This window comes from Corapipo altera, unplaced genomic scaffold, assembly GCF_003945725.1.
Source record: "Corapipo altera isolate COAL_440 unplaced genomic scaffold, ASM394572v1 2, whole genome shotgun sequence".
In the NCBI taxonomy this organism is placed as follows: domain Eukaryota; kingdom Metazoa; phylum Chordata; class Aves; order Passeriformes; family Pipridae; genus Corapipo; species Corapipo altera.
This window is the reverse complement of record NW_020884890.1, coordinates 10,653,045-10,671,174: the sequence shown is the minus strand read 5'-3', so window position 1 is coordinate 10,671,174 and position 18,130 is coordinate 10,653,045. Positions and strand designations below refer to the sequence as shown.

The following is an 18,130-nucleotide window of genomic DNA, read 5'->3' as shown; positions in this document are numbered from 1 at the left end:
GTAAAGAAGATAGAGACAGGCTCTTTTCAATGGTGCCCAGTGATAGAACAAGAGGCAGTGGGCACAAACTGAAATAAAGGAGGCTCTGTCTCAATATCCGGAAGCACTTTTCTCGTTATGAGGGTGGTCCAGCACTATCACAGGTTGCCCACGAAGATTGTGAAATCACCATCCTTGTAAATACTCAAAAGCTGTCTAGATGTGTTCCTTGGCAGCTAGCTCTGGGCAGTTCTGTTTGAACTAGATAACCTCCAGAGATCTCTTTCAGCCTCAGCTATTCTGTGATTCTGTAGGGCTCGAGGGGCAGGAAAGGAAATACGTTGCTCGGGTTCTTTTGTCCTCTCCTTATGTAGGTGTTAGCAGACCTGTGCAAGCCCTTCAATGGGAGAAGATGAAAGTCTGACTTTAGTGCTGTTAATGCTGTGCCTGGGCTTTACCTTGCTTGTGACTATTTCTTTATGTTCGCTTCCTTGACATGTACAGTTTACCTTGTTGGGGACTTGCTGTGCATGCAGCGTTTCACATTCCTGTTGAATATTTTGAATGTGTTTGGTCATGGTCTCCATTTCAAAACCTTGACTAGTATAGAGAAATCTAAGATTTTTGTCAAACAATTAACAGGAAATGGTTTAAATTTTTGGTGTGCTAACTTTGAATTTTGTCTGATTTATAAGCAAACCAGTTGGGCAAATCTGTAAATTAAGAACTAGATGAAGCATGTTTCTTGACTTGATGACACCTTTTGCTGTCCTTGTTGACGTGTCAGTAAAACCTGTACTTTATATTACTACCTTGAAGATATTTGAATATTCAGAGAAACTTTTCAAATGCCCTTCATGGGCAAATGGATCTTGATGTCATAATAGATTTTCCCTGTTTTACTTGTGGGTTCTTTGATGCTCATAACACTTTATTCTGAAATTTTGAAGAATATCTTTCTCCTTTTATATGCAACTTAGAGGTGGTATGTTCTTGTGTTTAAAGAAGTAGTGTGTAGTATGTGACTGCTTTTATAGGATATGAAGATTTCCCCTTTCTCTAAAATATTTATATTGTAGGTGTTCTGCTGGAAGTCATCTAACAACTCCATGAAGCAGTGCCGTTGGGTATATGGCCGGCAAGTCTTCATGTCTGATGTTGCTTTAAATGGGAACGAAATAATGTTTGTCACACAGGATGGAGAAGCCTTTACAGGGAAGTGGCTGGAAGAAGGGAAAAAAATCTCAGAAAAGAAAGGTTAACCATGATTTCTCAATGGCTTTTAAGTGCTTTAAATCAGTATAAAAGTTAAATCGAATCTTTACAATCTAACCATGTTATGTGGTGAGTTTGTTCTTCCCTCTATGGCTGATGGTTGTTAGTATTGACTCCTACTCTACACTTCCTCAGTAATACTAAGATTTACTTATTTTGCAGCCTTCAGTTAAACTTTAGGTGGAGATTTCTGGGAGGAAAAGTACTTCTGAAGAGTAATAGGAGCACGAGGGTCTAGTGCAACGATCTTGTCACATATTAGATAATGAGTCTTAAGAGAATTGGCATTGACCCAAAGGAGGAGCATATTCTTGCTTGCGCTGCTAAGTCTGTGAAACCTTATTGTGTTTCCTAGACCCTGGGCAGAATACAGGGTCCAGAGCAATTTCCCCCTTACTAGCTTGGCTCGTGTTACCTGTCTACTACAGGACAAGATTTTAATTGAAACTGTCAGCTCTTTTTCAGGGATGTATTTGAACTTTATAACTGTATGTTGCAGTTCGACTTCCTTTGATACTGAGATCCGTCTTCAGTTTTCAGTCCATTTTTGTATTCTTTCACAGTAAAAATCTTTCCTCTGTTTTTTAATTCAGAGTTGCACACTCAGTTGCTACTTTCTTTTGTTCTACACAACACATAGTACAGAAGCACCAAATGCATCTCCTTTTTGCTGTTTGTCCTGGTGCTGATATGTGTCTGTAGGCACTCTTTTTTATGCTTATTGCTATTCTTTTTTGTAGTTCTAATGTCTTCAGGGAAATTTCAGAATCCACACCTGTTGACTAGGTGAATGCCTAGTCACACACAATGACACATACACAGAATCCTCAAGGTTGGAAGAGACCTTCAGGATCATCTAGTGCAACCGTCAACCTGGCACCACCAACTCCCTGGGCAACTCTTTCTGATGCCTAACCACCCTTTCAGTGAATTTTTTTTCTCATGTCTAATCTGAACCTGCCCTGGTGCAACTTAAGGCCATTTCCTCTCATATAGATGAACATCTATGATATTCATCAGTGATTTGTAATGAATAAGGGTTCCTGTTTTTTTGCAAGGTTTTAATGAATGTTGTGAATGGTGTGCATGTATTCAATTACCAGGTAATGGAAAATTCTAGAGATGCATTCAGAGATGTATTCATGTTATTTCAATAGTATTTGGTTAGTCTGGGTATAATTTAAACAGATATAATATGAAATCCAAAGGCAATTGTGTTATTTCTGTTATAATGATTTGACAGGAAAAGAGAACAGTCTTGCACGGCTGTACGCTGATGCACAGCTTGTTTCATTCTGCAAGAGGTTGCATTGAATGTTAGGTGGAGTGTTTTCCCTTACATAAGAAGTGGCAAAACACTTCTACAGGAAGTTCTGGGTAAGTTCTCCTCCTATATATACTGTATATAAGCTAGCTGAAATCTTCAGCATGAATTAGTCTTATTCAGTGACTCCATCAGTGGACATACAAAAGTCAGTTTTACCTTTTTGTTTTATTTGTTGCATTTTAATTATCAGGATCTTTCTATGATTTGTATTTACTCTTTTTTAGCAGAACTTGTATCGAGCCTTCAGAATTCTTCATACGATGTGTCTTGTGAACATGATGCAAACAGTGTGTATGAAAGAATTCGACTTCAGAAGCTAACTTTTGTCCACCGAGCTGTTAGTATTGCCACTGACCCTAGTGGCTGCAATTTTGCTGTATTGCAGTCAGATCCTAAAACCAGGTATATTTAAAACACCAACGGTAATGTTTCGTGTTTTTGTGTGTGATTGCAATTGAATCGTTCTTTTCCAAACTAGTTTTTGGCTCATACAGAAGTCACAGTAAATACGGTTATCCATCCTGCTAGAGGATAGCACTTGTTAGTAACTAGGTTGAAGTTACCCAAAAGCCTCAGATAGCATATTTGCATAATTTGTATAGACAGTGTTGTTTTATCTAAGTTGTTTGAGGCAAGCGTTTACCCTGCATTTCCTAACACACTCTGAGTTCTAAATACTGTAGAAATTCACCTCTTCAGTAATCACCAATAATCAGATTTTAAATAGAAGTGAAAAGTGAATTTTTACTTGTTTGAAAAAAAAATGCATAAAGTAAAATAAATAAGTAGAATACTGAACCATGTTTCTTATACTCTCACAATAGTTTCCAATATATCTGATAAATAGCTAAGCATTAGGGGTTTTTTTTCCATATTGCTTTGGTTTGTAATATGAAATACAGCAAACATTTTTGTGTTTCCTTGTTGGAAAAATGTGATGAAGATAAGATACTTCTGATAATACATATTTATTGGGTGCATTATAAAGACAAAATACCATATTTGATATTCTGAAGCTAGGGAGGTCTTACATATGTGGTGTAATTGCCTAAATACCATATAATTAGTTATTTTTGTGAAGAATAGGACAAGAAATGTTGAGTAGTGCAGCAATGTAAGAAAAAACCCAAACAAACCAAACGGAAGCAACCTCATCCTCCTCATCAAACATACTACGTAAAGTTTTATGAAGCTTGTAGATTTTGGTTTTTTTAATGTATTTCATTTTATTCTAGTCTCTATGAAATTCCAAGTGTGTCATTATCAAGTTTTGGAATGGATTTTGGCAAACTGTTAGATGAAACAGATGAAATGGACAGCATCCACGATGTGACTTTTCAAATCGGCACAAGAACGTACCCCGTGCACAAATACATCTTGGCTGTACGCTCTGACTTCTTCAGGAAGCTGTTTGTTTCCAGTGACAACCAACTAGACACTCCAGACATCTACCGTAAAGATGAAGATGCTGTTGGATGTGATCTTTATGTAATAGAGAAAGTTCATCCAGATCTGTTTGCATACCTCCTGCAGTTCATATACACTGATACTTGTGATCTTTTGACTCATGGTTATAAACCGAAAATCCCATATAAAGAAAAATCAGAAGAATACCAAAATACTTTAATTTCTAATCTGAGCAAAATGAGTTTTGATGAAAATGTTAATGGAAAGTCTGCATTTGAGATTTATAGAAATAACCAAGTACAAGTTATGAATGAAAAACAGAAGAGCAAATCTAAAAAAGGCAAAGCTGGTGAAGAAGCTAACCTCATTAAAATGTTGCAAAGTGCAGCAAAGAAATTTGGACTCAGCAATTTAAGTGGAAGGTAGGTGAAAGGAAATTATATATTTGTATTATATATGTATTAAATTTATATTATAACAAAGTCTTCATGGAGTGTTTTTATGTCAGCTGATTTAACTTTAGTTGTTATGACAATAATGTAAGTAAAGACACTTATGTTAGAATAAAAATTGGGAGGAAATGGTGGGGGGATGCTGCTTAGGAAGTGGGCATTGGTTGGCAGATGGTGAGCTCTTGCATCATGTGTCAACTGTTTTGTATTTGCTAAGTCTTTGACCATTATTATTATTTTCCATTGCTTTTATGCTTTATTAAACTGTGTATCTCAACCCACGAATTTTACTATTTTTTTCTCTGGTTCTCTCCCCTATCCCACTGGTGGGTGGGTGGGGGAGAGTGAGTGAGCAGCTGTGTGGCACTTACCTGCCAGCCAGGTTAAACTGTGGCAGTATCTTTTAAGGCATGAGCTCTGTGGGATTTGATATGTGATACAGATCATGTGACTTTCCAGAATGGCTGTTTTAAAACATCAGTACTTGTTTTGTTAGAGACAACTGATCTAACTGAGTTTTAGATTGACTAATTTCTATACTGTGGTCCATAGTCCAGCAGTTTTTCCATAGACAACAAACATATTTTGTGTAAAACAACACAAAGCAAAATTGAATTCTTGTTTAACTGTTGTTAATTTTATGTTACGTGGCGAAACGAATGGAATTGAGACCAAATGTCTCTGTAGAACAGTATTACACAGTTGTCTAGGGTTTCTTTTCTGCATTTGTCCTTTCAAAAGAGGGAATGAGCTTTTTCAGGACAGTTTTCTTTGCTGTAGTTTTTGCACACGCAGCAAAGATGTGAAACTGCTGCTAAAACTGTGTTCCTGAGTAAAATTTCCACGGTAAAGCACTTTGCCTTTGGAAGTGTGTTACTTCGTAATCCGCCAGCAGTACTCCTGTGTATTTACCATCCCATTCATGAGCCTCTCTGATGAATTAGGATGCTAAAAAAGCCTGTGCTGAAACATGCTTCTCTTCTAAACTGCTGTCTTTGCTCAGATAACTGACTGGTAGCAGTATATATTATTTGTACATTTTTGACCCTGTGGTGTGGGACTTTGGCCTAAACTATACAATATAGCTTTCAGGTAAGATAATAAATAAGACAGCTAAGATGTGGAAAGAATGTCAGTTATATTTTACATCTGCAGTGAAGACTTTGAAATAAGAACTGGCCCTTTTATAGTTTTCTGTGATGAATCATTTTGATTTTTTTTCATATTCACAGTATGAGGCCACTGAAGTACTGTTACTTGGTGGAACTGTTCTTAATGGTTTGAACTGTCTACTAATTGTATTGCTTATTACTAATGTTAATGACTTGCAGGTTGGATGGAGTCAGGTTAGAAAATGGAAAAGTTATTGTTGTCAACAAGAAGAATGGGAACAAACCAAAATTAAATCAGAAGAAATGGTAATTTTTTTTAAATCAAGCTTCTCCTACCCCCATCATCTTCCTTTAATGTCATCTCTTTCTCTATTAAGTGCAAGCTAAGGTTGATCAACAGCATTTTAACTTCTGGTATACACTTGTCTCTTTCACAGTAATTCATGTTTGGATGTTCTTTGTAGATGCTTATAGACTGATCTCTAAATTAGTAATCTGGGATAGATTTCGTGTGGTGTATTTTTGTTTCTTTTTACTGTACCTCAATGTGTTCTGTGGGTTAACTGTGTCATAGAATGCTAATGTCAGGAGAAGTGTTGTGGGTAATCCAGTCAAAAGCAATTTGACTTCTGTAAATGTGCCTGCTGTGACAATAAGACTACACAGATTGGAAATAAGCAAATGGATAATACTTTTTCTAATTTGCTTTTAGCTAAGTGATATTGTTTTTTTAATTCCATTGATGTGATTGAGTTATTTATACCCAAAGTCTTGAATAGTCTTATTTACATAGTAAAACCAACATTGCATAAAAGTAACTTTTTAACAGAATTTGGATTATTGCACTCTTAAAATGCATCATGAAAGCCTATAGTAGCTACTGATATAAAAGAATTCTGTAACTTAACATAGACCATTTAAGATTGACTAAAATTAGCCATAATTAATTTATTTGATCATAGTGGTAATTGATCTTGTTTTGAAGGAAATACTTCAGATAGAATTTTGAGAGCTCAAGTTTGGAAAAAAAAATTCTCTCTGAAAACTATTGTGCTTGTACTTTTGGGTTCATTTTCTGTGATATTATTAAAGTTCAGGTGTGTTTTATTTCAAAGAATAAATCCTAACTTGCTAAAGTTATCATTCATTTGTAGAGTTTACAGCTTGTAGATCTTCTGAATAGTCACAGTTTTGATCCTATTAAATATCTTCTAGTTCATACCTCTGCGATGTGACCCTGAAATCTTTAGATGGAAAGGAATTCCCGTGTCATAAGTGTGTACTTTGTGCAAGACTTGGTATGTGTGTGTATTTTTATATATATTTATATAACATAAGTCATATTGTCTCTTTTAACTGTCATTTTCTTGCATCTTGAACTGAAATGCCTTTCTTTACAGATTATTTTCACAGCATGTTAAGCAGCTCATGGATTGAGGTAAGCTTGCCAAACACGTGTGGTGGTATGTTTTTTTCGCATCAAATAAGTGAGAGATTTTCAGCTTTTTCCTGTAGTAACATAATCTAAATAATGAGGAAAAGGAAAGGCTGGATTCTTGGGTCTTGCTTGCAAGAAAAAAAACCAAAACCCACATTTTTGGTTACTCTACATTTGTGCTATTTACATTGTGTATTAAATGAGAGTAATAAATGTAGTACTGTATATCAGGGGAAATTACAGTATTACTTTTGTTTTAGAGGTTTAGTTTGAGCTAGTTCATGGATTTATAAAAAGTACTGGACTTATGGAATACTGCTTTGAATGAATTTTCATTTTCTTTCTGTAAAAGATCTTACAATTTAAATAATATGCAGTTTGGAATAGCTTGTCCTGTAGTGAGTATAAGATACAACAGGATCAAGAGTCAATGTGTAGAACCTCCAGTTGACTTCTGCTGTTTAATGAAATAGAGGATATCAAGGACTATTCTACTTAGTGCTTACTTATTCAACTGGTGCTTCAAAAGGTGTAGATCTTTAATTTGTCATGGTTCCTATTTGCTAACTGTGTGTCAATGCCCTGGTTGTTCCTGGACATTGTAATTTCACTAAATACCTCTGTTTAAGTATCTGAATACTATTGAAAATGTTTATGGAAAGAGAGGAGAGGTGTAAGTGGAGAAGCATTTTTCTGAGATGGAAAGCTAAAGCAGTGGCAGGAGTTTTTTCAGTTTCATAGCTTTCTGGCAATATGTAAATCTAAGAACCTGGTAAAGTACTGACAGTTCTCTTCTGCTGCGAAACAGAACTTCACCTCTAAGTTACTGTGCTGCCTTTTCCTCAGTCAGCCCTGAGGAAACAAATTAAAACACTGTGAGACAAATGATGGATTTAAGGTGGTTTTTTTAAGCATTTAATGTCCATGTGTATCATCGATTTCTATATCAATTGTATGTAGTTCGTAAGTTATCTATTATTTAATAAGTAAATCTAAATCAACCTAAATTAATAAATAAATATTTTGTGAATCAAGTGCTCTAGATGTCGTATAAAAATCTTAATGTCTGTAAGAGGTTTTAAACTTTAGATGGAAAATATGTCATTACCAGTAGCATGTTCTAAAGCAAAAGAAATATTTTGGTATGAAGCTTTACTTCAGTACCACTTGAAATAAACCAAAGTTGTTAAGCAGTGATGCTACATAAAAAGTGAATGGGGACACATGATTTACTGGCTAATGTTTGCTCATACAAAAACTTTAATGGTTAGGATGGCCCTTCAAATGGAGGGTTTGATGAGGACCTTGTTTTCAGAGGGATTAACAGTAATGACTATTTTAATTTCGTTTTTTCCTTGGGAACTTGTGATTTCACTAGATCTTTTGACCTTGAAAGGAAAACAGTTCAGTAGTTGCATAGGGGATTCCTGTAGTTCTACTTTTAGACAATTGTGGTTAAAGTAATATAATCAGAGAGGGTTGTAAGATAAGATGATCAAAGTGAGGAAACACTGAATTGTTTCGTGTATATTTATTCAGAAGTTTGGGCAGATTTTAATTGCTCTACTACAGTCAATTCTTAATTGAAGAACTTGAACAGATTTTGTACAAATGCTTAAATCATTGTTTAACTTTGAAAATATGACCCTCAGTCTGAGTCATTTGCTAAATATAGTTGCTGTCTTAATGTTGTATTTTATTCCAAGTGCTCAGCTTCTCTTACTCTTTTTTTTTCTTTTCTTTTTTTTTTTTTTTTTAAATACTTTTAGGCTACCTGTTGTTCAGCTCTGGAAATGCCAATCCATTCTGACATACTACAGATAATTGTGGATTACCTGTATACAGATGAAGCTCTTGCCATAAAAGGTGCAATTAACATATTTTCAACTGCAACTGTTGCAATTTTTGTATTTTTAGAATAGAAATTCAGTACTTAACGTGCTTGTGCTGAAGTTATATGTAAAAAAAAATCCCAATTTTTATGCCTTCTGCTTAAGAGTGTGAGGTGATAGCTGTACCCTAGGTCTCTTTTCTTTTGCAATTTTCCTTTTCCCTCCTATTGCTTAAAAAAGTTGACTGTTGGTGCTCTTCTAAGCTATTCCTTGTGCTGTGAAAATCCCACGGAAATTTGCAAAGCCATTATATTTGTCCCTTGGTAAAATCTCATTGAAGCTGTATGTGTGATAATTGCTTTTGATTTGCCCACAGCATTTACATGATGCTTTGTTTTCCAGATTCTCAAAACGTGGAATTCATGTGTAACGTTCTGGTGGTAGCAGACCAACTTCTTATATCCAGACTCAAAGAAATCTGTGAAGTAGCCATTGCAGAAAAACGTGAGTTCTTTCGCTTGTGTTATGAAGGGTTAGAGAATAAAAAATAGGGTTTTTAGAGGTTCTTGCCTTTTTCAGCACAGAATTATTTGCTTATATTCCTTTGCACTGATTATGTTTTGCTGTTCATTGCACAGCTAACAGTTGTATCTTTAGTCTGAGCAATGTTCTCGGTTAGCATAATCTTTCATTCCTTATGCATCACTGTCTTCATCTCATGCTCTTTAATAAAAGGAAAAAAAAAAGCAAAAAAAAAAAAAGCAAAAAGCTAACCGCCTCCCCAAGCCCCCTTATTTCATTGAATTCAAATTTCTTCTCTTTAAAATACAACAAAATTAGTTATATGTTTCTGTTTCCATCCTTGTATTTAGTTCTACTAGTTCTTCTGTTGTTTGTTTGATACAGTGCTGTTTTTATATGTCTATGAAGACCTGTTTCTTCTAGAAAACACTGTGTTGTTGCATAACTTTATATTTTTGCTTGGCTTTCTTACTGACTTTCATTTTACTCCTCTCTCCTGGCCCCGATCCCTACCTTTCTCTCTCCCCCTTACCACCCCTTATGTTTTCTTTGTCCCTACTAAATTAGAACATTTGGAATTTTAAGAACTATTTATGCTATATATGAAACTTGCTATTTTTAGCTTGCTTTTCCCCCTTTATTTTGGACTGCTGTTGAAACTGCTCTGTTTGCAGGTAGGACTTCCTGTTTCTGTGAATTAGCCATTGCATTCAAACTGCTGCAAAGTTACATGGGGCTTGCTATAGTTTATGGCCATTTTGAGCATTACCATTTTTTCTAGGAATGGAGAAGTATATAATATGTTTCAATTACTAGATCCTGCTGTACAATAAGTCTTAAAAACTGCTGCTTGATAGTGCAGCAGATTATCTAATTTAGTTTGTTGTTTCTTCTCTGCAGTTACTTTAAAGAATGCTGCTGAGCTGTTGGAGTTCTCAGCCATGTATAATGCTGAACAGCTAAAATTGTCCTGCTTGCAGTTCATAGGACTCAATATGGCAGCTTTGCTTGAAGCAAGGTTAGTAGGAATGCCTTTGTGTTCATATATTAGCTGTTGAATTTAAACATCTCAAAAAGGCAAAAGGATTGGAAGAACTAATACAAGCAGTTAAATGTTAAAACGCAACTGAATGCTGCTAGTTTAAAGGTAGGCTCATTTTTGCCAGAGAGGGAGAGAAAAACTAGTTAAATATCTGTACATACTGTACCAGTTCTATAGTACAAAACCATATGTTCCTGTCTGCCATGAAGAGCCTGAATTAAGTGGAAAAACCTGTCTTGAATTCAGTGGGCTTTGACATTATGCATAGTCATTTTTGGGTTTTTAGAAGTGTTTTTGAAGATGCATAAAACTACTGTGGGGTTTTTTTTTTGTTCTCTGTTTGGGGGTTGGTTTTTTGGGGGGAAGGGAGTTGTGTGGTTTATTTGGTTTGCTTTGTTTTAGGATTATTTGGGGATTTTTTAAACATGATTGTTACTATACATATTTAATTTATTTTAAGTAGGTTTATTATATAGCTGCTGCATTTTCCAAAGAGGATGGGCCTGCCATTTGGTAGTCTTTTTGCTTTAACTGTCTGCAGTGAGAGCTGAACAAATTAATTTATTATCCTTGCTTTCCACAGTGATTCTTCTAAAGTTCTAAGAAGTTGAAGGTGTGCTCTGGCCTTCCTTCTCTTGGACAGGTCTTCAGGTTGCTTCCTAAGTACATACCATCTTTTCAGAGCAAATCTGATCAGCACTGATTGAACTTCTTTTCTAGCAAAAACTGGAAAAAAACCACCAAAAAAACCCAGCCAAAGAAAAAAATCCATCTCTATTGTTAGTCCTCACTGTCCTTTTTGTTAGACTTTTCATCTAAAGAAATTTTTAGAGATCTGAAACAGTTCAGAATGCCAGCACTTCCTTGCCATGTCACATAGGTGCTCCACTTGCATCACAGGAGTTTATTCATATTAGCCATTTTCCTTGTCACATCTGTATAAAGTATAAACATTTTAACCTTTGATTTTGGAGAGAAAAATGTAATAAAATTGCTTTAAATATTACTCTGAATTCAGATTTTTTTCACCTTAAGCCTGAAGAACATGCAGCATTCTGACTATGATTAAGACTGCATCTGTATTTTAGTGAAAATCTGAAAATGTTAGTACTGGGTAGAAAAACTTTTAATTTGATACCTAAGACAGGTAGAACTTAGTCCTGACAGCTTCGTGCAAGGAGAACTGTTCACATGGACAAGACAGTTCTGTTGAGTCCAGTTTGTTGCTATAGAATTATTTTTTGGCATAAATGTGTAGGGATGTTGGGTTGAGTTTTATAGGAGAATTTACATAGACTTGGAGTATTTAGATACATGTCAGGAAAACTTGAAAATATGCGGAAATAGAGAAAGTTGATGGTTACTTAACCATGTAGGTCTGTATTGGCTCTGACCTTAAATACAAGTGGAAAGGTTGTGTGTTTAATCCTGCCTTACAGCAAAGGCATTGATTAGTTTATATTCTCTGTTCAATTTCTTCCTTCTGACTCTGACCACCATGAATAGAGGGTAATGCCTGTAGGTGAGATTCATCCAAAATGTTAATTTGAATTTTTCATTACTATGATTTTTTTTTCTTTTAATAAACTGCTTAGATAATTTTTTTTTTCTTTAGGACTCTGGACGTCTTAAGTGATGATGTTGTGAAGGATCTTTCTGTTTATTACAGGAAAATGGTAAGTTGTACAACTTGAGTGTAAACTGATTAGGTTTAAAATGAGAATAGGTGAGTAATAAATACATACCTGCAGGGTCTGTAGATGACAGGCTAAATGTGAAACATCTGACTCAAAAGATGAGATTGGCTGCTGCAATTATCACTCTTAAGGACCTCATATTTCATTATTCACTAGCTACTGCTGCAACAGTATCGTGTCTTTAGAATTAATGAATTATACACATTAAATGTATTAATGTTCTGTAATTAACAACTGTTGCATGAAAAAGTGTAAGCAAAACCTGTGGAAAAGAGCATCTGCTACTTGGAAGAAAGGAGAAGAAAGAAAATGATATATCTCCAGTGAAAATTCTGTAGATCTTAAAATCAGTAAGAAGAATAATGTGAAAGTTGAGCTTTAATGCAAAGGTGAAAACCAAGACACATTATAATCCAGTATTTTTTAATTGTAGAAGATAAATGTTTGCAAAATCTTGAAGCATATTCTGTCAGGAGTTATAGACAGATGAAACAGACATTTTGAGTCTGTCAAAATAGTTCTCCTGTTTTGCTTAAAGACGTAACTTAACTTTATAAGCTTGTTAAATAATTAATTACTTGATCTGTGAAAGTGTTTTAAATTACAGTCAGTTTTGGTCCTTTTACAAGAGATCATATATTTGCTAGCATACAACTTAAGAGAAACTTAATGTAATGGCTTTTACAACTATAGATTCCAGCTATGGTCAGGAGAGTAATTACCCCATATCCAGATGGGCCTGATATAAGTTCTATTGAGCCTGAAGATGGAGAGAATTTTGTCTTTTTAAGGGAAGAAATGAACACAGAACAAAATTCTCAGTAAGTATCTGTTTTTCATCAATATTTTTAACTAGATGAACTGTGTGAATTAAATCCTCATTTTCATGGTGCCTGACTCCCTTTAGATTCAGAACTGAAATATTAAGAAATAATAAGTAGCTGTACAGTTGTTCCACAAAAAGCTTCTTAAAGAAACTTTCTGAAGTAGGGTACTGTAGCTGTGATTCATATAACTGAATTTCTAGTAGTTTTTCTAAAATGAAAGATGCCTTTTGTTTTATTCCACTCTTCCTAATAGCATATACAGGAACACGTGACATTTAGGTAGCATGGCCCTATACCTGCTTTATTGTAAAGTTCGTATTATTATGATGGGAATGTTTGTGTTGGGGAAAAATGAGACCAACTGTGGAGTTTATTGAACTTCACTAATTTAGGAGAAATCAAGAGAGAAGAAAGTGGAGACTTGTATGTCATTTGCTTTATGTCCATTGCTGTGCTGTGTAGCAGGTTTAATCTGACCTAGGTGGCAGTGCCAGTCTGTGCAGCAGCTGTATCTTCCACTGTCTCATCAGAAGTCTTTGTGCAGTGTAATAGTCCGGAGACTAGATCTAGATTGAAAAGAATTTTTTCTTTTCCTCCTGGATTCTTTTTGTCTCCTCAAATCATTTATGAAATAGTTGTACCAGTGCATAAACAGAGCAGGAACAAGCAGCTATTGCCAGCGGGTGGGACCAGGTACTACTGCTTGAAGTATAATGGTTGTTGCTGACTGAAAAACTTGACATTGACACTGGTAGTTCTGAGCCTCAATTTCTGTGGCTTAACGCATTTGGGGTTTTTTTTGTTTGTTTTTGTTTGTTTGTTTGTTTTTAATAGGGAAGCCCTTTTCAAAAGAGCAAAAAATAAGGCAAAAAAGAAGCCACGAAAACGGTCTGACAGCTCTGGAGGATATAATCTCTCAGATATTATTCAGAGTCCAGCCTCTACAGGTCAGTGGAAAAGAGATTCCTTTCAGGTATAAAACCAGAACATAAAGTATAATATGCAATGCAATTTCTGTACTTCAGGAAGGAAATCTTAGAAAGATTATTTCTTTTGTAGTGAACACCATAGTTGAATGTGAATAGTGAATTCTTACGATTAAGGTTTTTTTGAGAGGACTTTTGTCATTTTAAGCTTGTACCCAAAGTTCAGATAAAAGGACATATTTTATCAAATAAAGATAATGGACACTTTCTCATGTGGTTTTAATAAGTGGAACATTTCTACTAATGTGTTGTGGGTTGTTTGTTTTATTCTGGAATATAAAAGATAAATTAGTCACTTTTTTTTGAAAAGATGGTAGAAACCTTCATTTTCAAAGAAAAAGTGTCAATGTTACTTCATAAAACTTTATATTGTGAGACAGAGGAAGAAAACCGGGATAATATTATTCTGCGAAAAATATTTAAGGTAGTCTAAAATTTGCTTAAGCTTATTACAACTTAGTATTTTGGACTAGGTAAACTTTTGGTTATTTTGTATTCATCATATGGAGTGAATAGTTTTGGGGTTTTTTAAGCATTGTTTAGTCTGGCTCTTATGACTTAATAGTTCTATTATATTTTCTTATTTCTAGGCTCAGTAAAACTGGATAAAACTAACTCTGTAGAATCACTTCCAGAACTCTTAACATCTGACTCTGAAGGTAGTTATGCAGGAGTGGGTAGTCCCAGAGACTTGCAGTCACCTGACTTCACAAAAGGATTTCATCCAGAGAGGACTGAGGTTGGATTAACAATATATTTGTTTGTTTTTATCTCGTTCATCAAAGGCAGAGTTTGTATTTTGGAGTCTTTCTGCAAAGTTGTTGTACTTAAAATGGAGTAGATAACTTTAAGTAGTTATTGTTTGTTTGATTAAGCAAATAAAAATTAGTGTTTGTAGCATTTATTCAACAATTTTCTGCCTGGTTTTTAGATGAAAGACAAAGCATGTGCTCAGGGAATGAAACCCTCTCAAGCTAATAAGGAGATGAAGTCATACAAGGGAGCATCAGCATTGAAACAGTCTGTTCCACAGTCCATTCCCAGTGCCAGACACAACTCTGCAAGCTCTCCCAATTGGGTAGCAACCACTTTCAGGTGGAGTAGCACTTACAATCACTGTTCTACACTTGGTAGTGAATGCTAATAATATTCTCTTCAGATTGAAAAGCTGTCTGCTCTTCAAAATGATCATATGTTACTTGACATGTGAACTCAAGATTTTGGTAGTTTAATAAAAGTGGTACATTTTTTAATTATTCTTTGAAAAAAGCAGTGCTACTTTTCTAAAATGCTAATTTCTGGCACTTTTCCCAGGCTTTGTGGGTTTGAGGCTGATGGGCTTTGTTAATACAGGTGATAAAGCTGTAGAAATTAAAGTTGCAACTGAAGTGTATCATGAGCAGGGTGAATCTGTGTTTGTCTCACTGTGTCTACTTTATGCAGAGAGGGAAACACACCCCTCAACCAACTCTTTGATCTTCAGACTAGTTGGAAGAAGCTTGACTCTCATCTTCTATCTTAGGGTTCTTTGTGATCATTTTCTAGAGGGTTGTATGGAATGGGAGCAAATAAAACCATAAGACTTTGTTGTAATGTCACTGTGCCTTTATGTGTTTCTCTTGTGCTATATCTTAACTTTTTCTAATATCGCTGGCATGATGTCAAGAGAAAAGCAGGCAGCGCTGCTGTGTAGATTGTTTAAAGGGTTCATTCTGTAGTGTATTTTGTTGAAATACTTTGGAGGAGCAGTGACCTTCCAGTGGTTAATTTGCTAGTTAGACTGTGGCAGTTGGGTTTACGTAGGGAGAGATGGAGGGAGTGCTGCTTATATTTCATTTCAAAGCCCATCCTCAGGTCTGGTTGTAACACATCTTGGTTTACGGATGCTTTGAAGTACACGGGTCTTAATTTATAGTTTTATGTAAAACTTGAAAATGTCTAGATTTAACTCATGCTCATTTCTTTGGAAGTTGAAAATGAGGTCATTTATGAAAAAAAGACTGATTCCTAAAGATTGAGAATGTTACTGATGTTTGTACAGACCTCTGAGTGCGAAGACTGTTCTATTTATCATGTGAAATAGTTTTAATCCTGTTCTTCAAAGAAAGATCAAATTCAGCCTTCATGAAAGAGCTGTGACCAGTGCCTCTCTGTTACTTAGCATGAGCATTTTACTACTAAATAAGTATCTTGGATTTAGGTATCTAATTTTTTTAGAGTAATCATAGTTCACATCTTTTTGTTTCATAGTATAATGAGTCTTGAAAGTATTTTTATAGTGTGTTCTTAAATATGTATATATTTATAAAAGTTTTGTCAGAAACATTTTATTTGAGGTTTGCCATAATTGAGGAAACAGACATAAATTATACAACTGGTCACCAATCTCATGTATGATTTAGAGGATTTCAGTGAAGGTTGGAACTGTGGAATGTAAGTAAAATCAGTGCCTTGTAAGGTAACTTTTTATTTTTCATTTAGCCCTGCCAGCCCTCCTGCTATGGATCTGAGAACCATCATGGAAATTGAGGAAAATATGCAGAAATGTGGAACCATGCCAAAGGCAAATTCAGGGTTGGTAAAAAACCAAAATCTATAAAAAAAAAGTGTGATAGGCTGGGTTATTATGAATTTACTTAGTGGTTTAGGCAGTTCAGAGTTTAAAGTAAGCAGGACAAAAGCTGTCCTATTTGGTTTTGAACAGCTTTGTTTACTTCAGTTCATTATGTTGTTTTTCTGTAGGCATGCAAAATTTTTTTTTTTTTTTTAACTCTAGTCTTGTTTTGTCAGCTACTGCAAAAGAGCTAATAAACTAGTATCTTAAATAAGTGATCTGCTCTGCTGAGCCTTTCTATTTCCAACCAAAAAGAATTAATTCTTCTCCCTAGGACTTTGGAAATTGCTTGTGGATGAGTACTGTATTTGATAAGTTTGTTTCTTGTCTTTCATCCTCTGACCTCCTCCAGCACTCATATCTTGATATTGACAGTTCTTCCTCATACAGAAGCAATGGTAGTTCTTGCTTGGAGAAGTGTCCTGAAAGACACAGGGAAATAAATGTACTTTTTTTTTTACAAGGCAGTGTATTAAACCTAGTGTTTTTTAACTAGAAACATATGGAAGAGAACTGGAGATGACTATTGGAACCTTTTGAGGTGTGGCATTCTTATAAAAGAGTTAGGACAGTAGTAATGGAGCCTGGTAAAGGGTTGCTTGCTAAATAGATTCAGAAGCTGCAAACAAAACAGCCAAGACTGAAGAATCCAAATAACTTAGAAAAGAAAATTATTACAAATAGAAAAAATGGCTATATGCTGTTATATACTTTTTTTAATCCATGAATATTTTTGGTTTAAGGGAGCTAAGCTTAACAGTCTCTAAAAAAATCATAAAATTAGAAAATAGTAGTTTTCATCTAGTGGTAGTCCATCTCTTTTGGACACTTGATTCCTACTCTGCATGTTTTCATTTACAGACATCTATGTGAAGAATAGTTTTATGATGCTTTTCTTTCTGTCACTCTTGATATTAATTGATCCTCCTTTTGCTTCCCAGCCTTCTGAGCCCTCCCTTCCTTGCCTCTTGGCACTCTAAACAAAGTATTTTGGTCCAGGAAAGAAGTATTTCTCAGTTTAATTTGCAGGATTAAAGGTGAGTCATCTCAAAGGACCTTGATCTTACATCTTCTCTCCTTGCAATATCCATTCACAGCAGAATGATGTCTCATGGAACCAAACTTTCTCAGAAGCAAAGGAAAATGATTGCCCTGGCAGCAAAAGATAATGGATCAATCAGTAGCAGCACGGAGCCTACCACTATAGTAACTACACCACCCCCACCTACAAAAGTTGCAAAACTAGGGAATGCATGGTATGTTATAAATCTATCAATTCTTTCTCTTTGGAGGGTTTTGACATTGAAATAGCCTCTTAAAAGCAGACTGAACTGTTTGTGTCTACATTTGGTAGTAATCTAGAAATTCAAAGTGGGTAGAGAAATGCAGTGGTTACAGTTTAACAGTTCTTTGAAATATTTCTATATGAGTCAGAAGACTGCATCCCATCTGGTGCTTTCCTGTGTATGATGTGGTATTTGCAGATGGTATCCAAGTAAAGCATAGATGAAGGCTGAGCACAAGCTCTGAAACTTAGGAAGGAAGGAGTTACTGAACAACATTACAAATGGTGTTTTTTCTGTCAAAAACATAAAGAAAAATGCTAGCCCTTCCTGGGGG

The 18,130-nt window shown here is 35.2% G+C and overlaps 1 protein-coding gene across 3 annotated transcripts in view; it reads left to right on the top strand.

Annotated features, from left to right (window-relative positions):
• Window positions 1-18,130, top strand: part of IBTK (inhibitor of Bruton tyrosine kinase) — a 55,848-nt gene that overhangs the window by 20,387 nt on the left and 17,331 nt on the right. The window contains exons 10-25 of one of the 3 annotated variants that reach the window (XM_027644808.1): window positions 1,059-1,236; window positions 2,809-2,983; window positions 3,817-4,410; window positions 5,772-5,858; window positions 6,768-6,850; window positions 6,953-6,990; window positions 8,760-8,856; window positions 9,225-9,326; window positions 10,245-10,362; window positions 12,002-12,062; window positions 12,777-12,904; window positions 13,745-13,857; window positions 14,487-14,635; window positions 14,828-14,991; window positions 16,378-16,470; window positions 17,608-17,766. In XM_027644808.1, the coding sequence (XP_027500609.1) occupies window positions 1,059-1,236; window positions 2,809-2,983; window positions 3,817-4,410; window positions 5,772-5,858; window positions 6,768-6,850; window positions 6,953-6,990; window positions 8,760-8,856; window positions 9,225-9,326; window positions 10,245-10,362; window positions 12,002-12,062; window positions 12,777-12,904; window positions 13,745-13,857; window positions 14,487-14,635; window positions 14,828-14,991; window positions 16,378-16,470; window positions 17,608-17,766 (2,339 nt within the window). Of the gene's footprint in view, window positions 1-1,058; window positions 1,237-2,805; window positions 2,984-3,816; window positions 4,411-5,771; window positions 5,859-6,767; window positions 6,851-6,952; window positions 6,991-8,759; window positions 8,857-9,224; window positions 9,327-10,244; window positions 10,363-12,001; window positions 12,063-12,776; window positions 12,905-13,744; window positions 13,858-14,486; window positions 14,636-14,827; window positions 14,992-16,377; window positions 16,471-17,607; window positions 17,767-18,130 lie in introns of all 3 variants that reach the window. The other 2 variants (XM_027644809.1, XM_027644807.1) reach the window with 2 other exon arrangements.